The sequence below is a fragment of the Littorina saxatilis genome, linkage group LG9, assembly GCF_037325665.1.
Source record: "Littorina saxatilis isolate snail1 linkage group LG9, US_GU_Lsax_2.0, whole genome shotgun sequence".
In the NCBI taxonomy this organism is placed as follows: Eukaryota; Metazoa; Mollusca; class Gastropoda; order Littorinimorpha; family Littorinidae; genus Littorina; species Littorina saxatilis.
The window spans coordinates 60,356,011-60,383,197 of record NC_090253.1 but is presented as its reverse complement, the minus strand read 5'-3'; the positions used below and the strand labels follow the sequence as shown (position 1 = coordinate 60,383,197).

The following is a 27,187-nucleotide window of genomic DNA, read 5'->3' as shown; positions in this document are numbered from 1 at the left end:
AACGTATACATGTGTGTATGTGTTTTCAAAAATCATGTTGTTGTTTCATAGTGGCACTGAGTTTCTTGTGCAAAGTTTAAACGGATGTGTTTTGTAATTTTTTTAGTCGTGCTGTACAGTTTGACGCCAGTTTACAAGTAGTCGCAGTGACCCCAAAATGTGACAGGGGTATCTCAAACTAGATTCATGTTGGCTATCAACTACAACTACCCTTGAAGTTTTCATAGTTACAAAGCTTAAGATTCAATAACATCTGAGATAACTTCAACGTTAAGTTTTATGAAACAAACATGACTGGCCCCCTGTGACCCCAAAATTTGACAAGGGTCAATCAAACTTAGGTCAAGTCTGGAGATTATCAAACACTAGAAGTATACAAGGTTTCAAACCTGTAGCTTCAAAAACATCTGATATAGCTTCAACGCACAAGTTTTAATCCAATGAAACGAACATGACCCCGCTGTGACCCCAAAATTTGAAGAGGGTCAACCAAACCGAGGTCAGTTTGTAAGATCTTTCTTTATTTGGTGTTTTATGTCGTTGTCAACCACGAAGGTTATATCGCGACAGGGGAAGGGGGGAGATGGGATAGAGCCACTTGTCAATTGTTTCTTGTTCACAAAAGCACAAATCAAACATTTGCTCCAGGGGCTTGCAACGTAGTACAATATATTACCTTACTGGGAGAATGCAAGTTTCCAGTACAAAGGACTTTGTAAGATCATCGAACCCTAAATTTTTCAGAGGTCTAGCTTGAAAAACAACCAAGCTAACCTCAAATGTTAATTTTTTTGGCCGGATATATGGATTGACACATGTATATGAATTCTTAGACTCGCCAATTACTCAGGTGAGTCAATAAGAGACGATTTGGAAAGAACAACAACATGATTTTTGAAAACACATACAAACATACGTTCTGGACACCCCCTGAATATGTGCAGAGAAAAGTCTGTGAGTGAACATCATACAGCACTAATGAACAAATTGAGAAGGAAAAAACCCCATGCAGGTGGAAGGTAGAAGACATAAATCAACACTTCCTCATCAGTCCTTGCACACAACACACACAAAATGTACATCTTCTGCCGAGACCTCAGCTCTCGTCATCTCCACCCCAGCACAGTCAAAGTGGCACCAGGAGTGACATTTCTCACTCTGCACCCAGTCTGCCAAATCCGGTTTTGAGCAAAATGGCATGCCGCACATGTTTTTTTCTCGAGGACGTCCATGTTGCAGAAGCCTCTGATGACTGTATTTTCTGAACATCTGGCAGTGACATTGTCGCATCACAGCCACTGGAATGTTTGCCAGCAGCGACTCAGCATTCTGCACACAAGTAAGCAACAATCATAGCAAAATAACTCATTGAGGTCTGGATATATTAAAAACAACAACGACAACAACAACAACAACAACAGATCAAGTGGACACTTACATAATTAACTGAGAAATACTGAGAATTCAGAGCGCAAAATGATATTTCTTTATCATATTATATATATGCTGTTGTAACTATAGTGCTTTCCACTGGAATTAAGAGAGGGTACAAGTTCTACAACTGACAGATGACACTTGTTAAGTGTTACGATTAATCTGCATGAACAGTACAAAATGAATTAATTAAGTCTAAGCAAGACCAATGTTGTAGGAATCAAAGACAAAGGAACAAGGAAGTTTGGGGGCAAATATTGAAACTAGTTATATAAATATATATTAATGAACCTAATTAGCTTTTGTCGGAAGTAACTGAATAAATTTTAAGCCATGAGTTGTCATTGTTCAGATTAATTTTAACCAAGGGGATTAGTGTAAAGTTATATCCCGCAGTGGGGCACTGCGGTTATGAAATTAAAGGCCCCTCCTGTTTTTGGAACCGCAGGAGCTTTCTAGTTTGCTGTTAGGTAGATTTTTGGTTCCTCTTTCCTGTCATGCTCTCTTTTTCTTCATGAATTCTTTTCTTTTTTCTGCCTTCTTGCTCATTCACCTGTATTTTTTCCAAAAATCTCTTCTCTTGCCGCTTGTCTCGCGATTCATGTATAGTTTAATCTGTTAGTGTTCTGATGTAAGTCCAGCAGTAGATAGGTTAAGCCTATTTTAACATACTGGAAACTGGTAATCTTCCAGTAGGTATTAATTTAGTTTTACTAAAGCCTGCTGGGACACAAGTAATGGGTTAGTGCATTTGTAAACAGGAATCGCTTGACAAGTGGCCCCCTTCATCCCCCCCTTCCTCGTCCTGATATGGCTCTGCGTAGTCGGCTGGACGTTAAGCAACAAATAAACAAACAAACAAACAAACAAGTGTAAAGTTATGAACAACAAAAGGTAATAACTTATTTTTCGGCCTGTGTTTAAGGTTTTAACTTGATTTCTGACTGGTTGTTGACATGGAAACCAAAATGTTTGACATGGATATGTTTTTGTTGCATGTCTGTGTTATTATAACTAGAGTATTACAGAAAAAAGTACAGAGAATGATACGAATCATTTAAACTTTAAAGGACTGAAAATGCATGACTCTAAATCTAATGGCAGGCACACAGCTCGTATTACATGGACGATTGTTTAGGAAACCTGTTACACATTGAATTATCATTGATCACACATGGTTGCATAGAACTTTGAAACTGAGTTTTATTCACTGGATGGACCATAGAACATGTCATCTGATACTATCAGTCTCAATGTCAACAGAAATTTGGCTGACAGTGACACTGACAGCCATGGAATCAAGAACAGTTGAGATAACCATAACTCATTAACTGTACAAAAATAAACATGCGAAAAAATAAATAAAACAACATAGCGAAATACTTTCAGTCACGTTTCATAACTACGAACTTACCTCTTGTTTGCTGGGTATGCAGAGAACGTCGTTTAAGTCCAATCCTGGAAAGTTCACGAGCTGAAACTTCTTTTCACGCACCCACCACTTGAACTTCGAAGACTTCCCATCTTCAATGTGGTCCGTACGTTTTGTTTTTAGAAACAGCACAATATTGTCATATTTCTTCTGCGTGAGCACGGTTGTATTTTCTGCGTAAGTTCCACGACAAAACTGTCCACCTCTTCCCTGTGGTCACCCATCATGGTCAAGGGCGAGAGGCAGACTGGCGATCAGACTGGCATCGCCAGTCGAAAGGAGGGCCATTTCTAGAATGAGTCGGTGCGTTTCCGGAAATGACGCGCTTTGTTGGAAATCTACTGAGGCGTGACGAAGTCCCGCGAGATTCCAACTCTGCCCCGGATTCTTACTATGCGCCCAACAGATGTGGCAGACACTGAACTGCCGGCAGGGGCAGAACTGCTGGTTGAGTTGGCAGGCACTGAACTGCGGGCAGGGGCGGAACTGCTGGTTGAGTTGGCAGACACTGAACTGCGGGCAGGGGCGGAACTGCTGGTTGAGTTGGCAGACACTGAACTGCGGGCAGGGGCGGAACTGCTGGTTGAGTTGGCAGACACTGAACTGCGGTCAGGGGCAGAACTGCTGGTGGAGTTTGCAGACACTGAACTGAGGGCAGGGGCAGAACTGCTGGTTGAGGTGGCAGACACTGAACTGCGGGCAGGGGCGGAACTGCTGGTGGAGTTTGCAGACACTGAACTGAGGGCAGGGGCAGAACTGCTGGTTGAGTTGGCAGACACTGAACTGCGGGCAGGGGCAGAACTGCTGGTTGAGTTGGCAGACACTGAACTGCGGGCAGGGGCAGAACTGCTGGTTGAGTTGGCAGACACTGAACTGCGGGCAGGGGCAGAACTGCTGGTTGAGTTGGCAGACACTGAACTGCGGGCAGGGGCAGAACTGCTGGTTGAGTTGGCAGACACTGAACTGCGGGCAGGGGCAGAACTGCTGGTTGAGTTGGCAGACACTGAACTGCGGGCAGGGGCAGAACTGCTGGTTGAGTTGGCAGACACTGAACTGCAGGCAGGGGCAGAACGGCTGGTTGAGTTGGCAGACACTGAACTGCGGGCAGGGGCGGAACTGCTGGTGGAGTTGGCAGACACTGAACTGCGGGCAGGGGCAGAACGGCTGGTTGAGTTGGCAGACACTGAACTGCGGGCAGTGGCAGAACTGCTGGTTGAGTTGGCAGACACTGAACTGCGGGCAGGGGCAGAACGGCTGGTTGAGTTGGCAGACACTGAACTGCAGGCAGGGGCGGAACTGCTGGTTGATGTGGCAGACACTGAACTGCGGGCAGGGGCAGAACTGCTTGTTGAGTTGGCAGACACTGAACTGCGGGCAGGGGCGGAACTGCTGGTTGATGTGGCAGACACTGAACTGCGGGCAGGGGCAGAACTGCTTGATGAGTTGGCAGGCACTGAACTGCGGGCAGGGGCGGAACTGTTGGTTGAGTTGGCAGACACTGAACTGCGGGCAGGGGCGGAACTGCTGGTTGAGTTGGCAGACACTGAACTGCGGGCAGGGGCGGAACTGCTGGTTGAGTTGGCAGACACTGAACTGCGGGCAGGGGCGGAACTGCTGGTTGAGTTGGCAGACACTGAACTGCGGGCAGGGGCAGAACTGCTGGTTGAGGTGCCAGACACTGAACTGCGGGCAGGAGCGGAACTGCTGGTTGAGTTGGCAGACACTGAACTGCGGTCAGGGGCAGAACTGCTGGTTGAGGTGGCAGGAGGTGTGTTCTTTGCAGAAGATGTCAGGTTAGATAGACAATTGACCTGCCTCCCTGACTTTTTCTTCAACTGCTCCACTGCTGCATCCCATATCTGTGTCTGTGTCTCCTTCTTTTTGTCCTTCTTCCATACACTGTGTTGAACGAATGCCCCCTTGCTCCCTTGTACACATGAAATCATGCCTGGTGTCACACTCAGTGTTGTTGCAACGGCCCTGAGAAGATGGACAAGAGGGCTTTTATGAGTCGCATCATCATTGGAAATCTGGCCTCGCGCCCCCTAATTGGCGTAGAGGTGCGTCCCCCGGGTGGTGGATGGGGGAGCCTTCTCTACTAACTTCAGAGAAAAGGTCGCATCACTCTCGATGCCGTGAACCTAATTAGGTTCTTTTTCTTGTTTCTTCTCTATTTCTGCCTCCCCAAAGTCCTTTTACTTTCCTTTTCTCACCCATAAAATTCTTCACTTATTTTCTAAAGTATGGTGAATCCCGAGTTTGTCATGTGTGACCAGGGGATGAATGGCTGACACCTTAATATTCAGTCGTAAGCACATGCGTTTGGTTTTAGTTTGGGTCGACGCCAAATGACAGTTTTAGGCCCTTCCCTTGTCACGGGGGCTCTCACAAGGGTGACCGTGTATTTCCCACCTCATTGAGGCTACGTGTTATGACATCGACTTTTCAAATTTTGACCAAGAAACGAAAAGCTGCAAACGATAGAGACTCTGACAGTGACAACGAAGCTGAAGCTACTGCTACTAAAGCAGGTGTGCAGGGGGCGTGGCCCCGATACCTTGTTGTTCATTTTCAATCTGAAAACCGACAGATTTCTCCATTTGTTTTGGAGAAGTGGTTTCGGGGAGTTCCACAGTTTATTGAGAAAATGAAAAGACAAAGAGACGGTAGCTTCTTGGTGGACTGTCCCACCAAGAAGGTGTCCGATTTGCTTTTGGCAAGACACGACTCTAACTTTGACGTTGGGTCGATGTGTTTTGCAATCTCAGTAACCCGCCACTCATCCTTGAACACCTCTCGGGGTGTGGTACGTTCGTACCATTTCAAAGGAATGAGTTGTGCGGAGCTGAAAGAAGGCTTGGCGTCGCAGGGCGTCATCGACGTTCATCGTGTCACAAGAACGGACAGAGAGGGAAGGAAGGTGGAGACAAACACATTGTTCCTCACCTTTTGCACACCAATTCCACCAAAGAGGATCATTGTTTTTTTTTAAGTTGTTCCAGTAACAATGTATGTTCCCTCGCCCTTGAGGTGCTTCCGATGCCAACGTTTTGGGCACGGTAGTAAACACTGCAAGGGCAGGGAAATGTGCAGAGACTGTGCTGCGGAAAAGCATGACGGTGAGTGTAGAGGTCCCAAACAGTGTCACAACTGCAAGGGAGACCACTCCTCATCGTCAAAAGACTGTCCTCAGTTCAAGGTGGAAGAGTCGATCCAGAAGGTTCGCACAGCGGAAAGGTGTTCTTTTGCGGAAGCCAAACAGAAAGTCACATCACAGATGGCGCAGCCCTCGGTATCATATTCCAGGGTTGCTAGTACTTCTTCTGTGCCACCGACTGTCCCTCCGTCCCTTGACGGCTTTCTAAACAAGTTCAGTTCCGTTCTTGATCGTCTGATCAAAAAGATTGATCGATTGGAAGCTGTTGTCGAAAAGCTGTCGAGTCAGTCTGGATGTCCAGTTGATGTCCATAATGTTGAGAGGGCGGCTGCGGCTGCTGAGATTGCTGGATCCCAGACGTCAGTTCCATCTGAAGTCTGTAAAGAGCAGGACACTGATATTGTTTCAAACAAATGTGACACGCAGTCAGCCACGGAAAAGGCAGCCAAAGCCAAATCAAAATGGAGGAATAAATCATCCTCCAATTGTTCCGCCGGGTCTTCGGGGGCTGGACGGTCGGGTTCGATCGGAAGATTGAACCCTTCCACCCAGTCACCAAGACCAAACTCCCAGGGTAGATCGTCCAGATCACCCACAAAGACCAGGGTCAAACCTGGCGCTTCTGCCAGACAAAAGAAGGGAGATAAATCACTCACTCTTTTGGCAAACCGATACTCCCCCTTGTCCGACGGGGGGGAGGAGTCGGAATTGGAAGAAGTAAACTGATTCTACCCTGCGTCGGAGGGGAATAGAGGATCGGACATGGAATAATGTTTTAATTGTTTTTAAAGAACTAGTACTTTTTAATGGCTACAATATTACAATGGAATGTCAGAGCTTTTAATGCCAATCAGGAGGAACTCCATCTCCTCTTGAAGCATAACACCATTGCAGTCTGTTTACAGGAAACACTTATTGGCCCAAACAAAACTATGTCCTTACCTGGGTATATTTGCTTATTACGGTCTTTGGGCCGAGGTAATGCACTTTGTATCCGTTCTGATTTTCTTTATAATCAGGTCCAATTGGACACGAACCTTGAGGCAATAGCGGCTCGCATTTCTTGTAATAGAACTATAACTGTTTGTTCCTTGTATCTGTCGCCATCTACTACGGTCACAAAAAATGACCTAGAAAACTTAATACATCAATTACCAACCCCGTTCCTTTTGGTAGGGGATTTTAACGGCCATTCCCGACGTTGGGGGAATGAATCTTCCAACATTCAAGGAAAGATTATGTCATCGATAACTTGGATTTGTGTCTTTTAAATTCCGGAGAGGGTACTTTTTGAGTCACTTGAGAAAAAGTGACTCTATGTAATCGGTCAGTGTTAGTCTGTCCGGCCGGCCGGCCGTCCGTAGACACCACCTTAACGTTGGACTTTTCTCGGAAACTATCAAAGCGATCGGGCTCATATTTTGTTTAGTCGTGACCTCCAATGACCTCTACACTTTAACGATGGTTTCGTTGACCTTTGACCTTTTTCAAGGTCACAGGTCAGCGTCAAAGGAAAAATTAGACATTTTATATCTTTGACAAAGTTCATCGGATGTGATTGAAACTTTGTAAGATTATTCTTTACATCAAAGTATTTACATCTGTAGCCTTTTACGAACGTTATCAGAAAAACAAGGGAGATAACTAGCCTTTTCTGTTCGGCAACACACAACTTAACGTTGGGCTTTTCTCGGAAACTATAAAAGTGACCGGGCTCAAATTTTATGTGAACGTGACTCATTGTGTTGTGAATAGCAATTTCTTCCTGTCCATCTGATGCCTCATATAATATTCAGAACTGCGAAAGTGACTCGATCGAGCGTTTGCTCTTCTTGTTTTAACTCAATCTGGAGAAGAATCTCATTTGGACTTAACTATCTGCCACCCACACTACACGGACACACTACACACCGCGGCTGGCGGTTTGTCGATTTCGAAACTACCCCCACCCCATCTCGCGACATATACCTTGCTTACCATTCCATAAAAACTGAAAAAACAATCGGTCCCCCAGGACAATTTGTCGGCCGCCTGACGCTGTCGATATTCGTCATCGAAGATGAGCACAGACTGCCAGGTGAAACGGCAGCCTAACTCCCCCACCATCTCTGTGTAGCGTAGATAGGCCGCTACATCAAAGTCTTTATCACGGGACAGGAGTGTGGCCTTGATTCTGGCATTTGCCACAATCCAGGCGGAGGGTGACACCCGATCTAACTTCGGCTTTGTATTGGGTAATTTGATTGTCACCCCTCCGCCAAGAGACACCTCCTCCTCCACAGCCAACGAGGATGAAACGAAGTCGATAATCTTTAATCCGTTTGGTCTTGCCGGGGTCACTGGCGAACCGTCCATGTTGAGTCGCCCCAGCAATTCCGCCAAACCACTGGCACCTCTGGCGGTGTCTTTGCTCATGGGGCCTCCCCCATCTTTTGCTTGCAGGGTTTTAATCCCTGCCCGAAGCAGGGCAAGATGCCCCCTTTTTATGTTGGCACTCAGAGTCCAAATCCTCTGGCTCGACACATTTGAGGGCCGCCAACGAATCAAACCCCTCTTTGACGAGGACGCTGATCACCGCTGAAGGAAGGTTTGACTCCTCACACCTTTGTTCTATTTCGGACATGATCACAAATAATGTTCACTTGCTGACGGGCGCACTTCAATGCTGCTGCTGCTGCTTTGCCGCTAATGCAAGAGCGTGTATCCTCTGGCACTCACTTGCCAGAACGTTTGGCGCCAAACCTCCACTACAACACCCTCCCTCCTTACTTCTAGGTCCCGCCCACATCCGCTATCTCCATTCCTTCCCCCTTTTCTCTCCATCCTTGTCCAGTCCTAAATACCATCGCCTCACCTTCAGTTTAAAAACAATTTATCGTTCCTCCAAACTGACACTTTGCGTGAGTTTGGTTCTTTCTTTACTTTCTTTATTTGGTGTTTACCGTCGTTTTCAACCACGAAGGTTATATCGCGACGAGGGAAAGGGGGAGATGGGATAGAGCCACTTGTTAAGTGTTTCTTGTTCACAAAAGCACTAATCAAAAAATTGCTCCAGGGGCTTGCAACGTAGTACAATATATGACCTTACTGGGAGAATGCAAGTTTCCAGTACAAAGGACTAAACATTTCTTACATACTGCTTGACTAAAATCTTTACAAACATTGACTATATTCTATACAAGAACCACTTAACAAGGGTTAAAGGAGAAACAGAATCCGTTAGTCGCCTCATACAACATGCGGGGTGCAGAGAAATAAGGATGTGGAAAAGAAGACTTTTGGTAAGTGAAATAAAGGTGATGGATCCAGTCAGGTAGAAATAAGACAACAAGAAAAGAATTGGAAAACTGCAGGGAATAGTTGGGAGAGTTTTCTTGGAAGGAAATATAGGTGAAAGGACTGGTAAGGCAGAAATAAGACAAAAGAAGAGAAGAAACAGAACCGTTAGTCGCCTCTTACGACATGCTGGGTAGCATCGGGTAAATTCTTTCTAGTCCCAACCAATATGGGACTCCCCCTAACCCGCGGGGGGTGTGAGTTTGGTTCTTTATTCTCAGTCAATATACATGCGCCATTCTTTCACAGGGTACATACCTTTACTCCTTTGCACCTGGGGATCCAAGTTGTTTTATCACAGCCTTCGTTTTGCGTTTTTGTTGCAGCTGAGTGCATTTACAGTTCAAAAATCCTCATGTCTTGCACCTTCTCGTCTGTGTACAGAATGATGCATGGAGGTTTGGCATTGGTCTGGATAACTTCCTGAACGAAGGGGCTGTCTGGCATCTCCGAGATCAGCTGAAGGAGGTCGTCGGCTGGGTTTTTCCGATTCATCACTGTTGTTGGGCGGTTTTCTCTGTTGTCAGTGTATTTTCTGTTTCGAACCTGCTTAAAATCACGTGGGGCCTCGAAGGAGTCGTCCAATGTCAAAGTTTCATACACAGTTCTTGGGGGCAGTGTCTTGGCCATGTCCTTGATCTTTTCCATCACTTCGGGTCTTGTCCTGACGTATTCACAGCCAGTTGATTTTGAATTCCCGTGAACCGACGTCTTTTCTGTGGGGTAGGTTCCGACGTATTCCACACACACGCAGTTTCGGGCTTCAGCAGACGACGGAACAGACACAAACCATGAGATGCGCCTTTTGTAGTTAGGCTCACGCTTGAGAGAGGCGTAGTATCTTGTCATCGTATACAACTCACTCTCCAGAGGCTGTGGCTCAACGATCGTCTTCACACCTGTCACGAACACTCCGGCAGACTTAGACATGTAGGTAAACTTCCCGTCGCCGTCATCTCGGAAATAACAGGTCTTGCTTGAAGACTTCGTCCCACCATATGCCCCACAGTCGTCGTGATGAACAGGTTTTTTTCCTCTCTTGCGCTTGTCCACGAGGCTACTGCCGTCGATAATGAAGTAGACGTTGTCTTTCCGTCCATCTGGAATCTTGTTTCCTATGGGCTCGCCCGTCAGGAGAATATCAATCAGGTCGTCGGTATCCACGAAGCGGCCGTGATTTGGGTGCGCACCGTCCAATGGTCTAAAGCCCTCGGAAGCAGACGGTACCGTCTCGCTGATCACAGCGCCCTGTGGAGAATCCTGGATGGAAGGGTGTCCTGTCTCGGTGTTGGAAGGGCTCCTCGGAGAATCCTGGATGGAAGGGTGTCCTGTCTCGGTGTTGGAAGGGCTCCTCGGAGAATCCTGGATGGAAGGGTGTCCTGTCCTGAAAATAGTTGCCGACAGATCGCCACCGGCTTCGTGTTGTAAAATTATAACTAATGCTGGTCCTAAGTTCTTTGAAGTTGAGACTATCCTGGCAGTTCTGCTATCATCCAACACAACCATCACCATTTTGATTTATGGAGCTGAAATTGTGTATAATTAAAGAATAAAGTAACATAAATGATACAGTTCAAGGCAGTGCCTGCATCAAAGTGGTTGTACAGTTGGTATGCATTAGGCCGCTGCTAAAGGCACGATATCGTTTGGCTAAGACACCGGTACAAATATGCTAGCGGCACGATATCGTTTGGTTAGGCTGCTAACGGCATCGTTTGGTTATGCTGCTAACGGCACGATATCGTTTGGCTTGGTCTTCAACAAGCAAATATGCTAGCGGCACGATATCGTTTCGCTTGGTCTTCAACCAGCAAATATGCTAACGACACGAACAAACTTGGCTACAGGAAGGCTAAAGTTTTAACAAAACTGAATGATGAGACTGAATAAGCTTGAACTTGTATCCTACGATCGATAACCAGGCAAGAGTGTAGTGTACGTCATACATCCTCAGCGGTCACGTCACTTTAGTACAGGACTGACGGCGGAGCAGGGGGGGGACCATAGCCCCCAAACAAATGTATTATGGGAAAGGGGGGGGGGGGGGGGAGGGGGTGGCAGAGTATCCTTTGGCCCCCCCCCCAAAAAAAAATCTGCCTAAAAAAAAATCTGTAAAGTCTACCCCCCCACCTGCTCATCAACATTGTCAGACTTTAAGGGCCGAAAAGTTTCCATACCCGGCTGACAACATTGTCCGTATTACTCCAGCCCAACATGCAAACACCGATCATTCTCCGCCATGTTGGACAGCAAAACGCGGAAAGAAGAGGAGTCACGTGACAACGGTAGAAAAACAAAGGCTGCTGGGATCGGAACATTTTTCTCATAAACCGGAAGTGACGGAAAAAAATGCTCAACTCAACAACAACAATAAATGCCTATCGTTATAAACTCGTCAGACGAATGCATATGACGAATTTATGGAAGATTATAAAAATGAAAATGTTGATTGTGAGAACAACAATGAGAACAAGAAAGGATCGTTTCGTTAGCATCTGGACCACGAATTTGCTTCACATCCGATATCGTTTCGTTAGCATCTGGACCACGAATTTGCTTCACATCCGATATCGTTTCGTTAGCATCTGGACCACGAATTTGCTTCACATCCGATATCGTTTCGTTAGCATCTGGACCACGAATTTGCTTCACATCCGATATCGTTTCGCTAGCATCTGGACCACGAATTTGCTTCACATCCGATATCGTTTCGCTAGCATCTGGACCACGAATTTGCTTCACATCCGATATCGTTTCGCTAGCATCTGGACCACGAATTTGCTTCACATCCGATATCGTTTCGCTAGCATCTGGACCACGAATTTGCTTCACATCCGATATCGTTTCGCTAGCATCCAAGCTCTCACAGTTGCTTCGCGTACGATATCGTTTCGCTAGTATCTAAGCTCTCGAATTTGCTTTATATCCGATATCGTACCGTTAGCCACTCCGTATGCATTAATGTCTGTATTCAGTCAATGTCGAAGTTTTGTCATAACTTCCGTAATTTTCATCATTGAAAATTGACATTTTGTATTATGTGAGAATGGACGATGATCTAACAAGAAATATAAAAATAAAGTATGTAAGTGCTATGGATTCGTCGCGATATAACCTTCGTGGTTGAAAACGACGTTAAACACCAAATAAAGGAAGAAAGTGCTATGGATCAAGGTAGCGTCCACGGAAATCGTCGGACTTGAGAGTAGTGCATACTCTCTACTAAAACTCGTCATAACTTCCGTAATTTTCATCATTGAAGTTTGACATTTTGTATTATGTGAGAATGGACGATGAACTAACTAGAAATATAAAAATAAAGTAAGTAAGTGCTATGGTTCAAGGTAGCGCGTGCTGGCGCGTAGTTTAGTCGGACCCTCTTGGAGGGTAGCATCAGTGGGCACAGCTTCTTTTGGATGTCCGAGGCTTTGAGCAGTTCCAGCCTTCTGTTCGCACTCTGTTTAGGAGGTAGAGCAGGGTCGGCAATCAAGGATTCTTTCATGAAGGAACATTGTTTGAGTGTCTGCCCAGCCAGCAAGACATTAGCGGCCGATAATCGGCCGAACACCCTTCAAAAAGTCGGGCCGGTGACGTCAAAACATACGACGCGGGTGTTGGCCCGACTAACTTTTGCAAAGAGGCAACGATGCGGCCGATAGGCGGCCGAACACCTGCACTATGGCGGCACGCATCCGGTCCGATGTTAATCGGCCCGATGACTTGTTTGACCTGCGGTCCGACACCTTATGCCGACATCGGGAAGATATCGATTTCAGCGGGAAGACATCGGGACGATGTCGGCATAAGGTGTCGGGCCGCAGGTCCAACAAGCCATCGGGCCGATTAACATCGGACCGGATGCGTGCCGCCATAGTACAGGTGTTCGGCCGCCTGTCGGCCGCCTCGTTGCCTCTTTGCAAAAGTTAGTCGGGCCAACACCCGCGTCGTATCTTTTGACGTCACCTGCCCGACTTTTTGAAGGGTGTTCGGCCGACTATCGGCCGCTAATGTCTTGCTGGCTGGGTGCAGCTACCGATACAGCAGTATGTACCACCACCACCCCCCCCCCCCCCCCAAGTGTAACAGTGCAAAATTCACTTACAGCTACAGCTACAGCAGTATAACCCCCCCTCCCCCCAGTGTTACAGTTGCAAACAAACCTACAGATACAGCAGTGTGTACAACCCCCCCCCCCCCCCCCCAGTGTAACAGTGCAAAACAAATCACCAGCTAGAGATACAGCAGTATGTAGAACCCCCCGCCCCTACCGCGTACCGCCCTCACTGTAACAGTACAAAACACACCTACAGCTACAGATACAGCCGTATACACCCCCCCCCCCCTCAGTATTACAGTATAAAACACACCTACAGCAACAGATTCAGCAGTATATACAACCCCCCAAGTGTAACAGTGCAAAAATTACTTACAGCTACAGCTACAGCAGTATGTACACCTCCCCTCCCCCTTAGTAACAGTGCAAAACACACCTACAGCTACAGCAGTATGTACAACCCCCACCACTGTAACAGTACAAAACTCATTTACAGCTACAGATTCAGAATTATGTACATCCCCCTCCCCCCGCTGCCACCACTGTAACAGTACCAAACATACAACACTCCACCCCCTTCCCTCGTGTAGAGCGCAAAACACACCTAGAGCTACAGATACAGCAGTATACAACCCCAATCCCCCCCCCCCCCCCCCCCCCCTGTGTGCAAAACACACCAACAGCTACAAAAACAGCAGTATGTTCACCCCCCCCCCCCCCTCCCCCTACTGTAACAGTACATAACACACCTACAGCTTCAGCTAGTTACATCTATGCTTGGCGCTGGTGGACAATATTCACTTTTTTTGGCAAAAACCGCCAGTTTTGGCCAAAAAAGACAAAGATTTGGCCAAAACAACCCACACATTTGGCCAAATAAAATAGATTTGGCTATAACTTTTTTTGGGCCAAAACTTTCTATGTAAAAGTTTTGGCCAAAACTGTTTATGTTAGCTAAAACGGGAGATTTGGCCAAACTTCTGCCACAAAAAGATTTGGCCAAAAAAAGATTTGGCCAAACAAAAAAGATTTGGCCAAATCTTCACTTTTTGGCCAAATCTTTTTTGTTTGGCCAAATCTTTTTTTGGCAAAATCTTTTGTATTTGCTGGCGCTGGTGGACAATATTCACTTTTTTGGCCAAATCTCTTTTTGGCCAAAACTTTGCTTTTTTGGCCAAAACTTTGCTTTTTTGGCCAATACCGCCAGTTTTGGCCAAAAAAGTGTGTTTTTGGCAAAATAAGTGAATATTGTCCACCAGCGCCAAGCAGCTTGGCGCTGGTGAACAATATTCACTTTTTTGGCCAAAAACGCACTTTTTTGGCCAAAACTGGCGGTTTTGGCCAAAACTGGCGGTTTTGGCCAAAACTGGCGTTTTTGGCCGAAACTATACTTTTTTGGCCAAAACTTTGCTTTTTTGGCCAATACCGCCAGTTTTGGCCAAAAAAGTGTGTTTTTGGCAAAATAAGTGAATATTGTCCACCAGCGCCAAGCAGCTTGGCGCTGGTGGACAATAATATTCACTTTTTTGGCCAAAAACGCACTTTTTTGGCCAAAACTGGCGGTTTTGGCCAAAACTGGCGGTTTTGGCCAAAACTGGCGGTTTTGGCCAAAACTGGCGGTTTTGGCCAAAACTGGCGTTTTTGGCCGAAACTATACTTTTTTGGCCAAAACTTTGCTTTTTTGGCCAAAAATGTACGTTTTTGGCCAAAAAAGTGTGTTTTTGGCAAAAAAAGTGAATATTGTCCACCAGCGCCAAGCAGCTTGGCGCTGGTGGACAATATTCACTATTTTGGCCAAAAACACACTTTTTTTGCCAAAACTGGTGGTTTTGGCCAAAACTGGCGTTTTTGGCCAAAACTGGCGTTTTTGGCCAAAACTATACTTTTTTGGCCAAAACTTTGCTTTTTTGGCCAAAACCGCCAGTTTTGGCCAAAAAAGTGTGTTTTGGCCAAAAAAAGTGAATATTGTCCACCAGCGCCAAGCTGCTTGGCGCTGGTGAACAATATTCACTTTTTTGGCCAAAAACGCACTTTTTTGGCCAAAACTGGCGTTTTTGGCCAAAACTATACTTTTTTGGCCAAAACTTTGCTTTTTTGGCCAAAACTGGTGGTTTTGGCCAAAACTGGCGGTTTTGGCCAAAACTGGCGTTTTTGGCCAAAACTATACTTTTTTGGCCAAAACTTTGCTTTTTTGGCCAAAAACGCCAGTTTTGGCCAAAAAAGTGTGTTTTGGGCAAAAAAAGTGAATATTGTCCACCAGCGCCAAGCAGCTTGGCGCTGGTGGACAATTTTCACTTTTTTGGCCAAAACTATAATTTTTTGGCCAAAACTGGCGGTTTTGGCCAAAACTGGCGTTTTTGGCCAAAACTGGCGTTTTTGGCCAAAAGTATACTTTTTTGGCCAAAACTTTGCTTTTTTGGCCAAAACTGGCGTTTTTGGCCAAAAAAATGAATATTGTCTATCAGCGCCAAGGGGTACTCAAAGATTTGGCCAAAAAATGAAGTTTTGGCCAAAACTATTTTTTGGCCAAAACTTTCAATGCAAAAGTTTTGGCCAAAAAAAGATTTGGCCAAATCTAAAACATTTGGCCAAAAAAGTGAAGATTTGGCCAAATGTTTTAGATTTGGCCAAATATTTTTTTGGCCAAAACTTTGCACTTAAAAGTTTTGGCCAAAACATGTTTTTGGCCAAAAACACACTTTTTGGCCAATAATGTACGTTTTTGGCCAAAAAAAGTGTGTTTTTGGCCAAAAAAGTGAATATTGTCCACCAGCGCCAAGCATATACATCAGTATGCACACCCCCCCCTCCCCCCCCAAGTGTAACAGTACAAAACACACCTACAGCTACAGATTCAGCAGTATGTACAACCCCCTCCCCCCCCCCCCCCCCCCCCCCCCCCAGTGTCACTGTGCAGAACACACATACAGCTACAGATTCAGCAGTTAGTATGTACACCCCCCCCCCCAAGTGTGTAACAGTGCAAAACACACCACCAGCTACAGATAGATCAGTATGTACACCCCCCCCCCCCCCCACCCCAAGTGTTACAATGCAATACACGTCACACCTACAGCTACAGATACATCAGTATGTACACCCCCCCCCCCCCCCCAAGTGTAACAGTGCAAACCACACTTACAGCTACAGATTCAGCAGTATGTACTCCACCCCCCCCCCCCCCCCAGTGTAACAGTGCAAAAATCACCAACTACTGCAGTATGTACCCCCCCTCCCCCTACAGCTACAGAAGTATGTTACCCCCCCCCCCCCCCCTGTAACAGGACAATACACACCTACATCTACAGCAGTATGTACACACACACCCCCCCCCCCCCCCACTGTAACAAGACAAAACACACCTACATCTATATTTACAGCAGTGTGTACAACACCCCCCTCCCCCACTGTAACAGGACAAAACACACCTACATCTACAGAATAAGATACAGCAGTATGTACTCCCCCCCCCCCCCCCCCCCCTCACTGTAACAGCAAAACTAACATTGAGAGCCAAAAAAAAACCGAAATCACTTACTCGCTCCATCCGTCGCGGTTGTCCTCGAGTTGACGTCTGAATCTGATTGTCATTGCCAAGAGCCTGACTCACTGGCTACACAACTATTCTCACCGCCACCACGTGGCACTGGGACCAGCACTCAGATTGAGATCCCGAGGCGACATTCGTCTCGGATAACATATCATCAATGTGCTGTCCAACATTCCCAAAAATGTCTCTTCTTTCGATATTAACTTGAACTAAGAAAACAAATAAAATTCGCTCACGCGGGAAAGCAGCAGCCATTTGCACACTCAATCTTGTTTACCGTAAGGAAAGCTATTTGAATATTTCAAGTAAATGATGGCGTATTTTTAAAATGTAAAACTCATGATTTGAGCTCATGCTGTATTTGATTGCAAATATGCAAATAAAACTTACAATTAATTATCCTACTCCTATGTGAAAAAGTCAACAAATATGAATAATTTAGTTTCGCATTTGCATGGTCAGTCTCATAATGTCACGCCGTTGCTGGACCGACGCTTGAACAGGGGACGTAACAAATGTTAAAATAATGATCATCAATTTGTTATCTCCCGTAACTCTGCATAATTTTATCGACAGCAACATTGCGTCGGGCCGATGTCGGGGTTTATTACGTACATTTATACACAGTCAAACGGTATCGGCGCGACAACGGACGACGACACACGACATATGACGACGTCACCCGACTGAAATCGTCAGTCGGCCGACGAAAGCTTGCTAGCTGGGTGTTCAAAAAGATCAAGCTTGTACTGCTTGTAAGTGCAACCCTGAAAACTTTGCTGATCTGATGTTTCTCAAGTGTTGTCTACTCTGGACACCTTTTTTCTTGACGGAGACACTATTTCTTCGTAGCCTGAAGTCCTGGCACTGCAGACTTGCCAACTTAAGCGATCCGGCCGATGCTTCAACACAATCACACAAATCCTGAAAGTTCCAGACATGTGTTTGTCTTTTGGTATTTTTTTCCACGAAACGAGTCCGCAGACATGAAGGTGTGTCCTTTTTCAAGGTAGGGCAGTTCTAATTGATTTTTGTCACCATACCACAGAATAAGAAAAAGATGCAGATAACTGGCTAACACTTAGTTACATATAAAAAAATAAAATTTAAAAAGAACAGCCTTGGTGTTCTCTTCGTGTTAACATTGGGATTTTAATTTTTGTAATCTCTTCATCAAAAACTGTCAGCTTGCCACATCAATCAATCTGGCGACGAGCTGACAGATAGCGTCTGTCGGATGTTATAAGAGTGTGTGTGCGCGCGCAACCACATCTGACGCAACATCCGGTGGAGCGAGCCAGGCTGACGAAAGCAATCGTCTGCTACACACGATGCCACAACCTCTGTGCTGCGCCGATTTAAAAACAGCTTTAATAAAAGCTGAGTCTTAAATCCAACACAACACAGGGTAACATGGCAATAATATATTTATTCAAACTTGAATAATATACAACAACATACATCAACACGACAATCAATCGACCATTCGCCCTGTTGGACATAAACATTCACTCTCACACTTTCACCTTATACTAAGAAATAAACCATGACTAGAGTTTAAAAGTTCACGCCCGCAGGCACTGTCCAACCGGTTAGTGGGAAGTACAGTCAATTCCGGTTAATCGCCCATCCGGATAATCGGCCAATTTTCCCTGGGACCGAATCTTTTCTTCATACGTAGTTATGTGTTAAAATGTTTGGTTAATCGGCCATATCGGATAATCGGCCATAGTTCAGTCAGTCCCAAAAGTGGCCGATTAACCGGAGTCGACTGTATGGGGGAAACTTTAAATTAACGAGTTAGACTTTGGGAGAAGGGAAAGGGAAGCTGCAGCAGACGGCTTGAGGTACTGGAAGACGCAGACGCCAATCCCCGAGGAGTTTAATCACATGGGGGGGGGGGGAACGCCTGACTGCAGCAACCAGGTGGCGCCCCCGCGACGAAGGCTGTGGGCGGAGAAGTCAGCTAGCGGGAGACCGAGGGCGACGAGGTGGCCGGTTAGGAGCCGTCGGACGGAAGCCACTGATGGAGTGAAGATGGAGCCCTCCGCTTCGTGGCTGAAGAGGGGGAGGTGACTGGGGACCGCGCTGGCTAGGGAAAGAAAGTGCTGTAAAGCAGTCACAGGACACAGGGAGTGCCCTGCATAGCGTGGCAGGACTCTCTCCCTGAACTGGATGGTCTTGGAGCGACGGATGGTGAGGGCAGCGCCGTTGTCCGTGAAGGAGATGTCACCCTGGGTGATGGTTGGGGCGCCGCTGGTAGAGGAGGCGACGGCACTGACCCGTAAGAGGCCAAAGAAGCAATACAAAATCTGGCGACGAGCTGACAGATAGCGTCTGTCGGATGTTGTAAGAGTGTGGGTGCACGCGCAACCACATCTGACGCAACATCCGGTGGAGCGAGCCAGGCTGACGAAAGCAATCGTCTGCAACACACGATGCCACAACCTCTGTGCTGCGCCGATTTAAAAACAGCTTTAATAAAAGCTGAGTCTTTAAGAAAATGTGTGCATGCCTGCTTCCAGATACGTACAACAATAACATTTGTTAAATAAATTTCATTCGCCTTCAAAAACTTGACAAGAATGGTTTTGGGTGGCAAGCATGCATAAAATGTGTTTAAATAAAGTTTCTGTGATTCAGTGTTACAGGGTGAAAACTGGGTTTCGATTCAGCCCCCCCCCCCCCACACCCCTCCCCCCCCACCCCCCCCCCCCCACCCCCTATTTCCAAGACATTCGTTACCTCTTCATATTCTCTCTTGTCAATACCGCCCTGATATGGCCCTTCGTGGTCGGCTGGGCCTTAAGCAAACAAACAAACAAAAATCAAAAATTTTAGTAATAAATTTTCATTTGATTAATATACTTACCCAACTCACATATATAGCAATTAACCCTAGTTCAGTGCTGGTAACGCTGTACGCGTCCCCTTGGTAACAAGGAAGGCGCCTCTAAAATAAGAGTGACATGAGACCCGTAAGGGTGTCTAAGCCAGCCCGGAAACGAGGCTGCCTTCTGTATGCGCGTGCATACACCGCCATATGCAATTAATTCTAAAGCGAAGCCCAACTCACTCCTTTTTTAGACCCAAACACCCACCACAGCGGGGAGGCGGGAGGGAATAAACGATGTGAGTTGGGTAAGTATATTAATCAAATGAAAATTTATTACTAAAATTTTTGATTAAATTACATATCTTACCCAACTCACATATAGCAGATTGCTACTATAGGTGGCGGGTACTCACCAAGTTAAGAATGTAGAACCTGCCCTGCAGCCACCAGAGACGGCAAAGCTGAACTGCCGTCCTGCCGACTTGAGGCTACATCCCTCAGGTAAAAGTTAATGAAAATGTCTTCCGACCGCCAGTATGCAGCCGCAAGAACTTCAGAGAGGCGTCCAGAACGAAGAACCGCTAAGGAAGACGCCCAAGCTCTCGCTTCATGTGTCCGGGACGAAGTATGAGGCAACACGGCTCTGACATCGCCAGACTGGCTCTGCCACCAAATGTAAGCCTGTCTAATGGTGCTTGACACCCATTTAGTCAGAGTGATCTTCGAAATATCCTTCCCTCTCACCGTGTTGGGTGAGATGAACAACAACTTTTGAGATTTTGAGCGAATCGGTAGAGTCCTAGCCAGGTAGCTGCTGAGGGCCCTTACCGGACAATTACAAACATCAGGATCCCCCGGAGCCAGAACACTGCTCATGGGGGGAACATGAATACAAGGAGATGACTGACCAGGTTTTTGGTTTTTAGCTAAAAAATCTGGACTAAATTTTAAAGTAAAAGATCCATCTTTCTCTAAGGCAATATCTTTTGCCAAACCCGAGAGAGCGTGTACTTCGCTGCCGCGCCTAGCAGTCGCGAGCAAAACAAGAAATAAAGTTTTCTTCGTGAGGTTAGCCAAACTGGCTAAATGAAGAGGTTCAAAATCATCCGAAGCCAAAAAACGAAGAACTAAAAACAGGTCCCACGCCGGGAGCTGTACCTTTGACCGAGCTAAATCAAGGGAAGCGCCCTTGATTACACTCGCTATCACGCCACTTAAAGTGATTTTGTGGCCAAGTTGTCTAAGCGTAGAGGAAATAGCTGACCTTCTTACGCGCAAAGAGGAAGGAGAACCTCCCCGTTCCGCCAACCAGGATAAATGATTAGCTACGTGCATCGATCTCGGAGCAAGAGGATCGACGCCGTTTTCTGAACACCATTTGGACCAGGAAGACCAATGTGAAGCATACACCGCCCTGTGTGCCTGCTGAACCAATTTCAAAGTCAAAGCTGTGGCACCCGCACGGAGCAGAGACTCAGACAGAATCCATCCGTGTAGCTGCAAGGCCTGAGGATTCTGGTGCGGAATGCCCGACCTGGGCTGCAACAGATCGCCCTTTCGAACCCCGAGAGGAATGGGCGGACGAACCGCAATGCGAACCAGATCTGGATACCAATGCTGGCTGGGCCAAAGAGGGGCCACCAAAACCAACGCCGGCCCTTCCAGTTCTGCTTTTCTTATCACCTTGCCGAGAAGGCAAAACGGTGGGAATGCATAAGCCTGCAGATTTGTCCAGTCCATCTCCAGAACATTGACCCCCCAAGCTTGAGGGTCGGGAAACGGAGACACGAATAGAGGGAGACGAGTCGAGTATCTCGTCGCAAACAAGTCGATGGGAGGCTTGCTTACTTGCACCCAAAGGCGCTCCAGAGCCTGGTGGGAGAGAGTCCACTCCGAGTGTAAGATCTTGCTCCCTCTGCTGAGAGCATCGGTCAAGACATTGAGAGTGCCTTTCAGATAGACCGCTGACAGGAGAATGTTGTGTAAACTGCACCATGTCAGCAAGCGACACGCGCTGTCCGACAGAACCTGAGAGCGAGTGCCCCCTTGACGGTTTAAGTAAGCCGCCACAGTCATGTTGTCGGTGTGACTGGGTGGCCGAGTGGTAACGCACTTGCGCTCGGAAGCGAGAGGTTGCGTGTTCAGGCCTGGGTCAGGCCGCAATTTTCTCCCCCCTTTCCTAACCTAGGTGGTGGGTTCAAGTGCTAGTCTTTCGGATGAGACGAAAAACCGAGGTCCCTTCGTGTACACTACATTGGGGTGTGCACGTTAAAGATCCCACGATTGACAAAAGGGTCTTTCCTGGCAAAATTGTATAGGCATAGATAAAAATGTCCATCAAATACCCGTGGGACTTGGAATAAAGTAAAAAAAAATTCCATCTCACACGGCATTAAGTCTCAGGAAACATGAATACACGCATGCAGGAAAAAAATAAAAAATATGGGTAGCGCCGTATGTATGGCAGCTCGCTTTCCCCAGGGAGAAAGCAGCCCGAATTTCCATGAGGGTAACCTCACTGGACTGTAAATCTTATCCAATCCAATATCCAATCCGTGAACCTTGACATGACTGTCTTCCAAAAGAGGAAGAAACGCCCGAAGGCCCAGCGCTACTGCCTCTAGCTCCAGAACGTTTATGTGCCAAGAGGCCTGACTGACGTTCCACACACCCGACGCCGTCTGATCTGCAAGATGAGCACCCCAGCCCGACAGGGAGGCGTCCGTGAACAGATTAATGTTCTGAGGAGACGGAGGAACAATAGGAACGCCCTGCGACACCCAGGGGAGAAGCCAAACACTTGTGGTCCGGCTGAACCAAGACCCCAACTCGATCTGAGCATTCCAGTCTTGCGAAGTTTGGTCCCATGCAGATGGTGTCTTTATCATCTATGAGGTATTGAAAGGTAAGGGACTGAAGTGGCCTGAGCTCTTCTACATTCTGGATTAAGCTCTTGTTCAACTTCAATAAGCACTGTTGTTCTACTGCTCATTAGAGACCGACTTGATCCTGAAAAACAAAATAGATGTAAAGTTTACATGGGTTATACGGGATTGCCCCATAGCAAGTCCTTGACTAGTATGGCCGTCCGTTCCTAGCGGCTATTATCTACTGGAACGGCAAGCTAAGCACTGGCGACCATGTTCTACCAGTACTTACTTGATATGAGGATCCCTTGCGGGGCGACTTCGCGACTTTCTGTTGTGGTTTCTCTAATTAACTGCGCAACTGTAATATACCTCTATGTTGGAGTTAAAAAAAGAAGAAAAAAGACCAATGAAAAAGGATGCTCACCGCCTATTTACAAGAAAAAAAGAAAGAAAAAAAAAGAAAAAAAAAGAAAAAGAAAAAAGAGAGAAGTAAACAAGGAAGGGTTGAAGCAGCCTGCAAAAAAAAACCAGAAATAACTGTGCATCACCGTTGGTGTTTTACCGCCTCGTCGCTTGATTGGCCAGCAGTGTCATGTGGTCCGTCAATGGTCTGTCATATGTCAGTCGTGTCATGTGATCAAAACCCCCCAACACTTCCCTCTTTGCAACTAGGTTATTTCCCTTACATTCCTCCCCGTTTTATTAGTTTCCCCTTATTGAAACCCTTTATTATTAATACGTCATCCTTATTCAATTTCTATTATACTTTAATTTAAACAAACTGCAAATTCGAACTCCACCCATGGCCATCAGGGTTAATTATTCCATTCCAGTTCATCAACGCCCTTCCCCGATTTTCACTCAACAATGTTTCACATAAAAAATTATTACACCTGACAAAAACCTGCTCTTCTATTAACCATAACAAAATAACACTTTCTATACTATAAGCATGTTCCTAACCGGTTAAACCAAATTTAACACACGCCTACAAATCCTACCTAATTAACCCTAAAATCACACCTACCAGTTACCCAATACACAATAATGAAGGTTCTTTACCTTTCAACACGCCTGCTGGTTAACCTGTTACCCAATAGCAAAATAATGAAGGTTCGTTACATTTCAACACGCCTGCTGGTTAACCTGTTACCCAATAGCAAAATAATGAAGGTTCTTTACATTTCAACACGCCTGCTGGTTAACCTGTTACCCAATTGCAAAATAATGAAGGTTCGTTACATTTCAACACGCCTGCTGGTTAACCTGTTACCCAATAACACAATAATGAAGGTTCTTTACCTTTCAATACGCCTGCTGGTTAACCTGTTACCCAATAACACAATAATGAAGGTTCGTTACATTTCAACACGCCTGCTGGTTAACCTGTTACCCAATAACAAAATAATGAAGGTTCGTTACATTTCAACACGCCTGCTGGTTAACCTGTTACCCAATAACACAATAATGAAGGTTCGTTACATTTCAACACGCCTGCTGGTTAACCTGTTACCCAATAACACAATAATGAAGGTTCTTTACCTTTCAACACGCCTGCTGGTTAACCTGTTACCCAATAACACAATAATGAAGGTTCTTTACATTTTAACACACCTGCCGGTTAACCTGTTAACTTCATCCCTTACCCAGTAACCCCCTTAAACCAATAAATAAATCTCTATTCTCCCCCCCCCTAAAAAAAAAAAAATTCAACTCTAAACACTGCACAGGTTTGTTTGGCCAGCTCAGACTGACTCCCTCCGATCGAACGCACAATTCCCGATTGGTAGAACGAAGAACCGCTTCGCATTTTTGTGTGCGAGAGCGAGGATGGCCGTCTCACTTGTCCTGCGGATCTGTCCTACGTATTTGGCTGTGGTAGCGATGTCATGCGGCAGCATGAATCAGAATATCATCCAGAAAAATTATCAGTTCCGCCAAGTTCATGTCACTGAAACAACAATCCATAATGCGCTGGAATGTCATTGGAGCATTCACAAGACCAAATGGTAATCTCTCAAACTCATACAAACTCGGAAGCGAGAGGTTGCGTGTTCGACCCTGGTTCAGGCCGCAATTTTCTCCCCCCTTTCCTAACCTAGGTGGTGGGTTCAAGTGCTAGTCTTTCGGATGAGACGAAAAACCGAGGTCCCTTCGTGTACACTACACTGGGGTGTGCACGTTAAAGATCCCACGATTGACAAAAGGGTCTTTCCTGGCAAAATTGTATAGGCATAGATAAAAATGTCCACCAAATACCCGTTTGACTTGGAATAATAGGCCGTGAAAGGTGAATGTTCGCCTAATAGGCTTGAAGTTTGCTGGTCGATGTGAATGCGTTATATATTGTGTGTAAAAAATGTCTGTTTGTCTGTCTGTCTGTAAAAAAAATTCCATTTCAAACGGCAGAAATTAATATGTAAAGCGCGGAGAGCACAGTTGTGGTTCGCGCTATATAAGCTCCCCATAATAATAATAATACAAGCCGAACGGGGTGGTAAATGGCGATATCTTCTTTGCACGTTCCGTCAGAGGTACTTGGTAGTACGCCTTCGAAAGACCCAGACTTGAGAAGAACTTTGCTCCCGTGAGAGTTCGAAACAAGTCCTCAATCTTTGGAAGCGCATAGCTGTCTCTGACGGTACGAGCATTTACCTTTCGGTAATCAACGCACATGCGTAACGAACCTGACCAAGACTATTGGTGAAGCAAAAGGGCTCGTCGAAGGTCTGATGATGTTTGCATCTAACAACTGTTGAATATGCTGCCGACCGGCACGGTTGGCCTAGTGGCAAGGCGTCCGCCCCGTGATCGGGAGGTCGTGGGTTCGAACCCCGGCCGGGTCATACCTAAGACTTTAAAATTGGCAATCTAGTGGCTGCTCCGCCTGGCGTCTGGCATTATGGGGTTAGTGCTAGGACTAGTTGGTCCGGTGTCAGAATAATGTGACTGGGTGAGACATGAAGCCTGTGCTGCGACTTCTGTCTTGTGTGTGGCGCAAGTTATATGTCAAAGCAGCACCGCCCTGATATGGCCCTTCGTGGTCGGCTTGGCGTTAAGCAAACAAACAAACAAAAAACAAAAATATGCTGCCGAACTTCTTCCAGGTCCTGGGGAGGTATTGGTCGGGGTCTTTGTCTCATTGCGGCACCTGGAGTGAGTTCGATATCATGCTCAACTTCAGCCTGATCAAGGTCAAAAATCTTTTTGGTTGAACACATCTGCAAAGGTCAACAATCGTTTTGTGAAATTCTCTTTCCACACAAGATCAACATCACATCCAAACTGAAATCGTGAAACAAGTTCTGAAATGTCAGCTTCCATTCCTGGGGAGTCACGACTTTCATCACACCACACACGCTCACCACTCTGAGTGTCATTCTGCACATCACACTGACTGTTCAAATCTTGCAACACACTAGACAGCGCATACTCAACTTGGATAGCAAACAAATCTGCAATAATCTGCTTTCTTTTCACCGTGATAGGTGAATCGGTGTTATTCACCAGAGTTACCCTCAGCCTAGGTAAAGTGTTCACAGCCGTCTTACCACTCAGTAAAACTACCTGTGACCGGAGCATAAGGTGCGTCAGTCTCCAGTAGCAGCCTATCCGATGGAATCGCTACCACTCCAGCTTTTTTCTCAGCTGATGAGTTCCGGACATCCCCACTCACACTGAAATGTGTCTGTGGAAAGGCCTCCAGCCAAGACTCCACATCCACTGCCTTTCCTGTGAAATAGTGCAGTTGGATAGGGTATTCTGCCGGAAAAAACCTCTGGAGCAATGTCCGTATCTCCGCAGTAGCTTTTCTGCGAGTCGGCATTCCCTCCCTTTCCCTGACGTGCAAGACGAGCGGAAGTTTCTTTTGGCGAATTGTCTCTCCCAGCTCCTCAAACATGTACACAAGTGTGGAAACCTGCCGATCCCACTCAGCCTCTGCTTCCGTGAAATCTAAACCAATTTCGCCGAAAGCAACGACCCTGGACATATCCATTAGTCGTTTCAATCGTTGAACGGTCGCCTTCCGGTATCTCCAAAACGTTTCAACGTCCTTTGGGTGAACACCAAAAGACAAAAACAGGCGATTGTCAATCAACAGATTGTTCCTCCTGTCCTTTCCCTTTGCTGATTCCTCCCCAAGTTTCATCTGAAACGTTCTGTCGCAGAAACTAGCTACTGCTGCTGACAGTGTCATGTTTGAACCTTTCACCTGCCTTGTCCAGCACAACCGCCAACGACAGATTATCAAACCAAGGAGTTCTGTGCGTTCACGGCCAGAGCTTAATAGCCAGGCGATCAAGGTGGAAATGAGAATCAATTCCCCAAGCCTTTTCTTTTGAACTTTCTCCCTCATCCACTTCCATGGACTCCTCCTTTGTTACTGCACCAGACAACACCGGCACAGCAGCTGCCGCAACAGCAGACACCGCCACTTTTTCAGGAGCAGCATCCACTGACACAGCACCGACTATACCAGCGCCAACTCCAGTAGCAGCTCCCACCAAAGGAACCGCG

At 46.3% G+C, this 27,187-nt stretch overlaps 2 protein-coding genes and 1 long non-coding RNA gene across 3 annotated transcripts; all 3 read right to left on the bottom strand.

Annotated features, from left to right (window-relative positions):
* Positions 1 to 975: 975 nt before the first annotated feature.
* Positions 976 to 3,390, bottom strand: LOC138976675 (uncharacterized). Its single transcript, XR_011459112.1, has 2 exons — positions 2,849 to 3,390; positions 976 to 1,329 (listed from the first exon to the last, which is right to left on the bottom strand). It is a non-coding gene; the product is annotated as an uncharacterized lncRNA (long non-coding RNA).
* Positions 3,391 to 3,475: 85 nt separating this feature from the next.
* On the bottom strand, positions 3,476 to 5,743 carry LOC138977305 (progranulin-like). The gene is made up of 2 exons (XM_070350206.1): positions 5,558 to 5,743; positions 3,476 to 4,594 (listed from the first exon to the last, which is right to left on the bottom strand). Exons 1-2 carry the CDS (start codon positions 5,741 to 5,743, stop codon positions 3,476 to 3,478), a joined length of 1,305 nt encoding a protein of 434 aa, XP_070206307.1.
* Positions 5,744 to 26,216: 20,473 nt separating this feature from the next.
* Positions 26,217 to 26,867, bottom strand: LOC138977304 (putative deoxyribonuclease TATDN2). Its single transcript, XM_070350204.1, has one exon. It carries the CDS (start codon positions 26,865 to 26,867, stop codon positions 26,217 to 26,219), a length of 651 nt encoding a protein of 216 aa, XP_070206305.1.
* Positions 26,868 to 27,187: the final 320 nt, after the last annotated feature.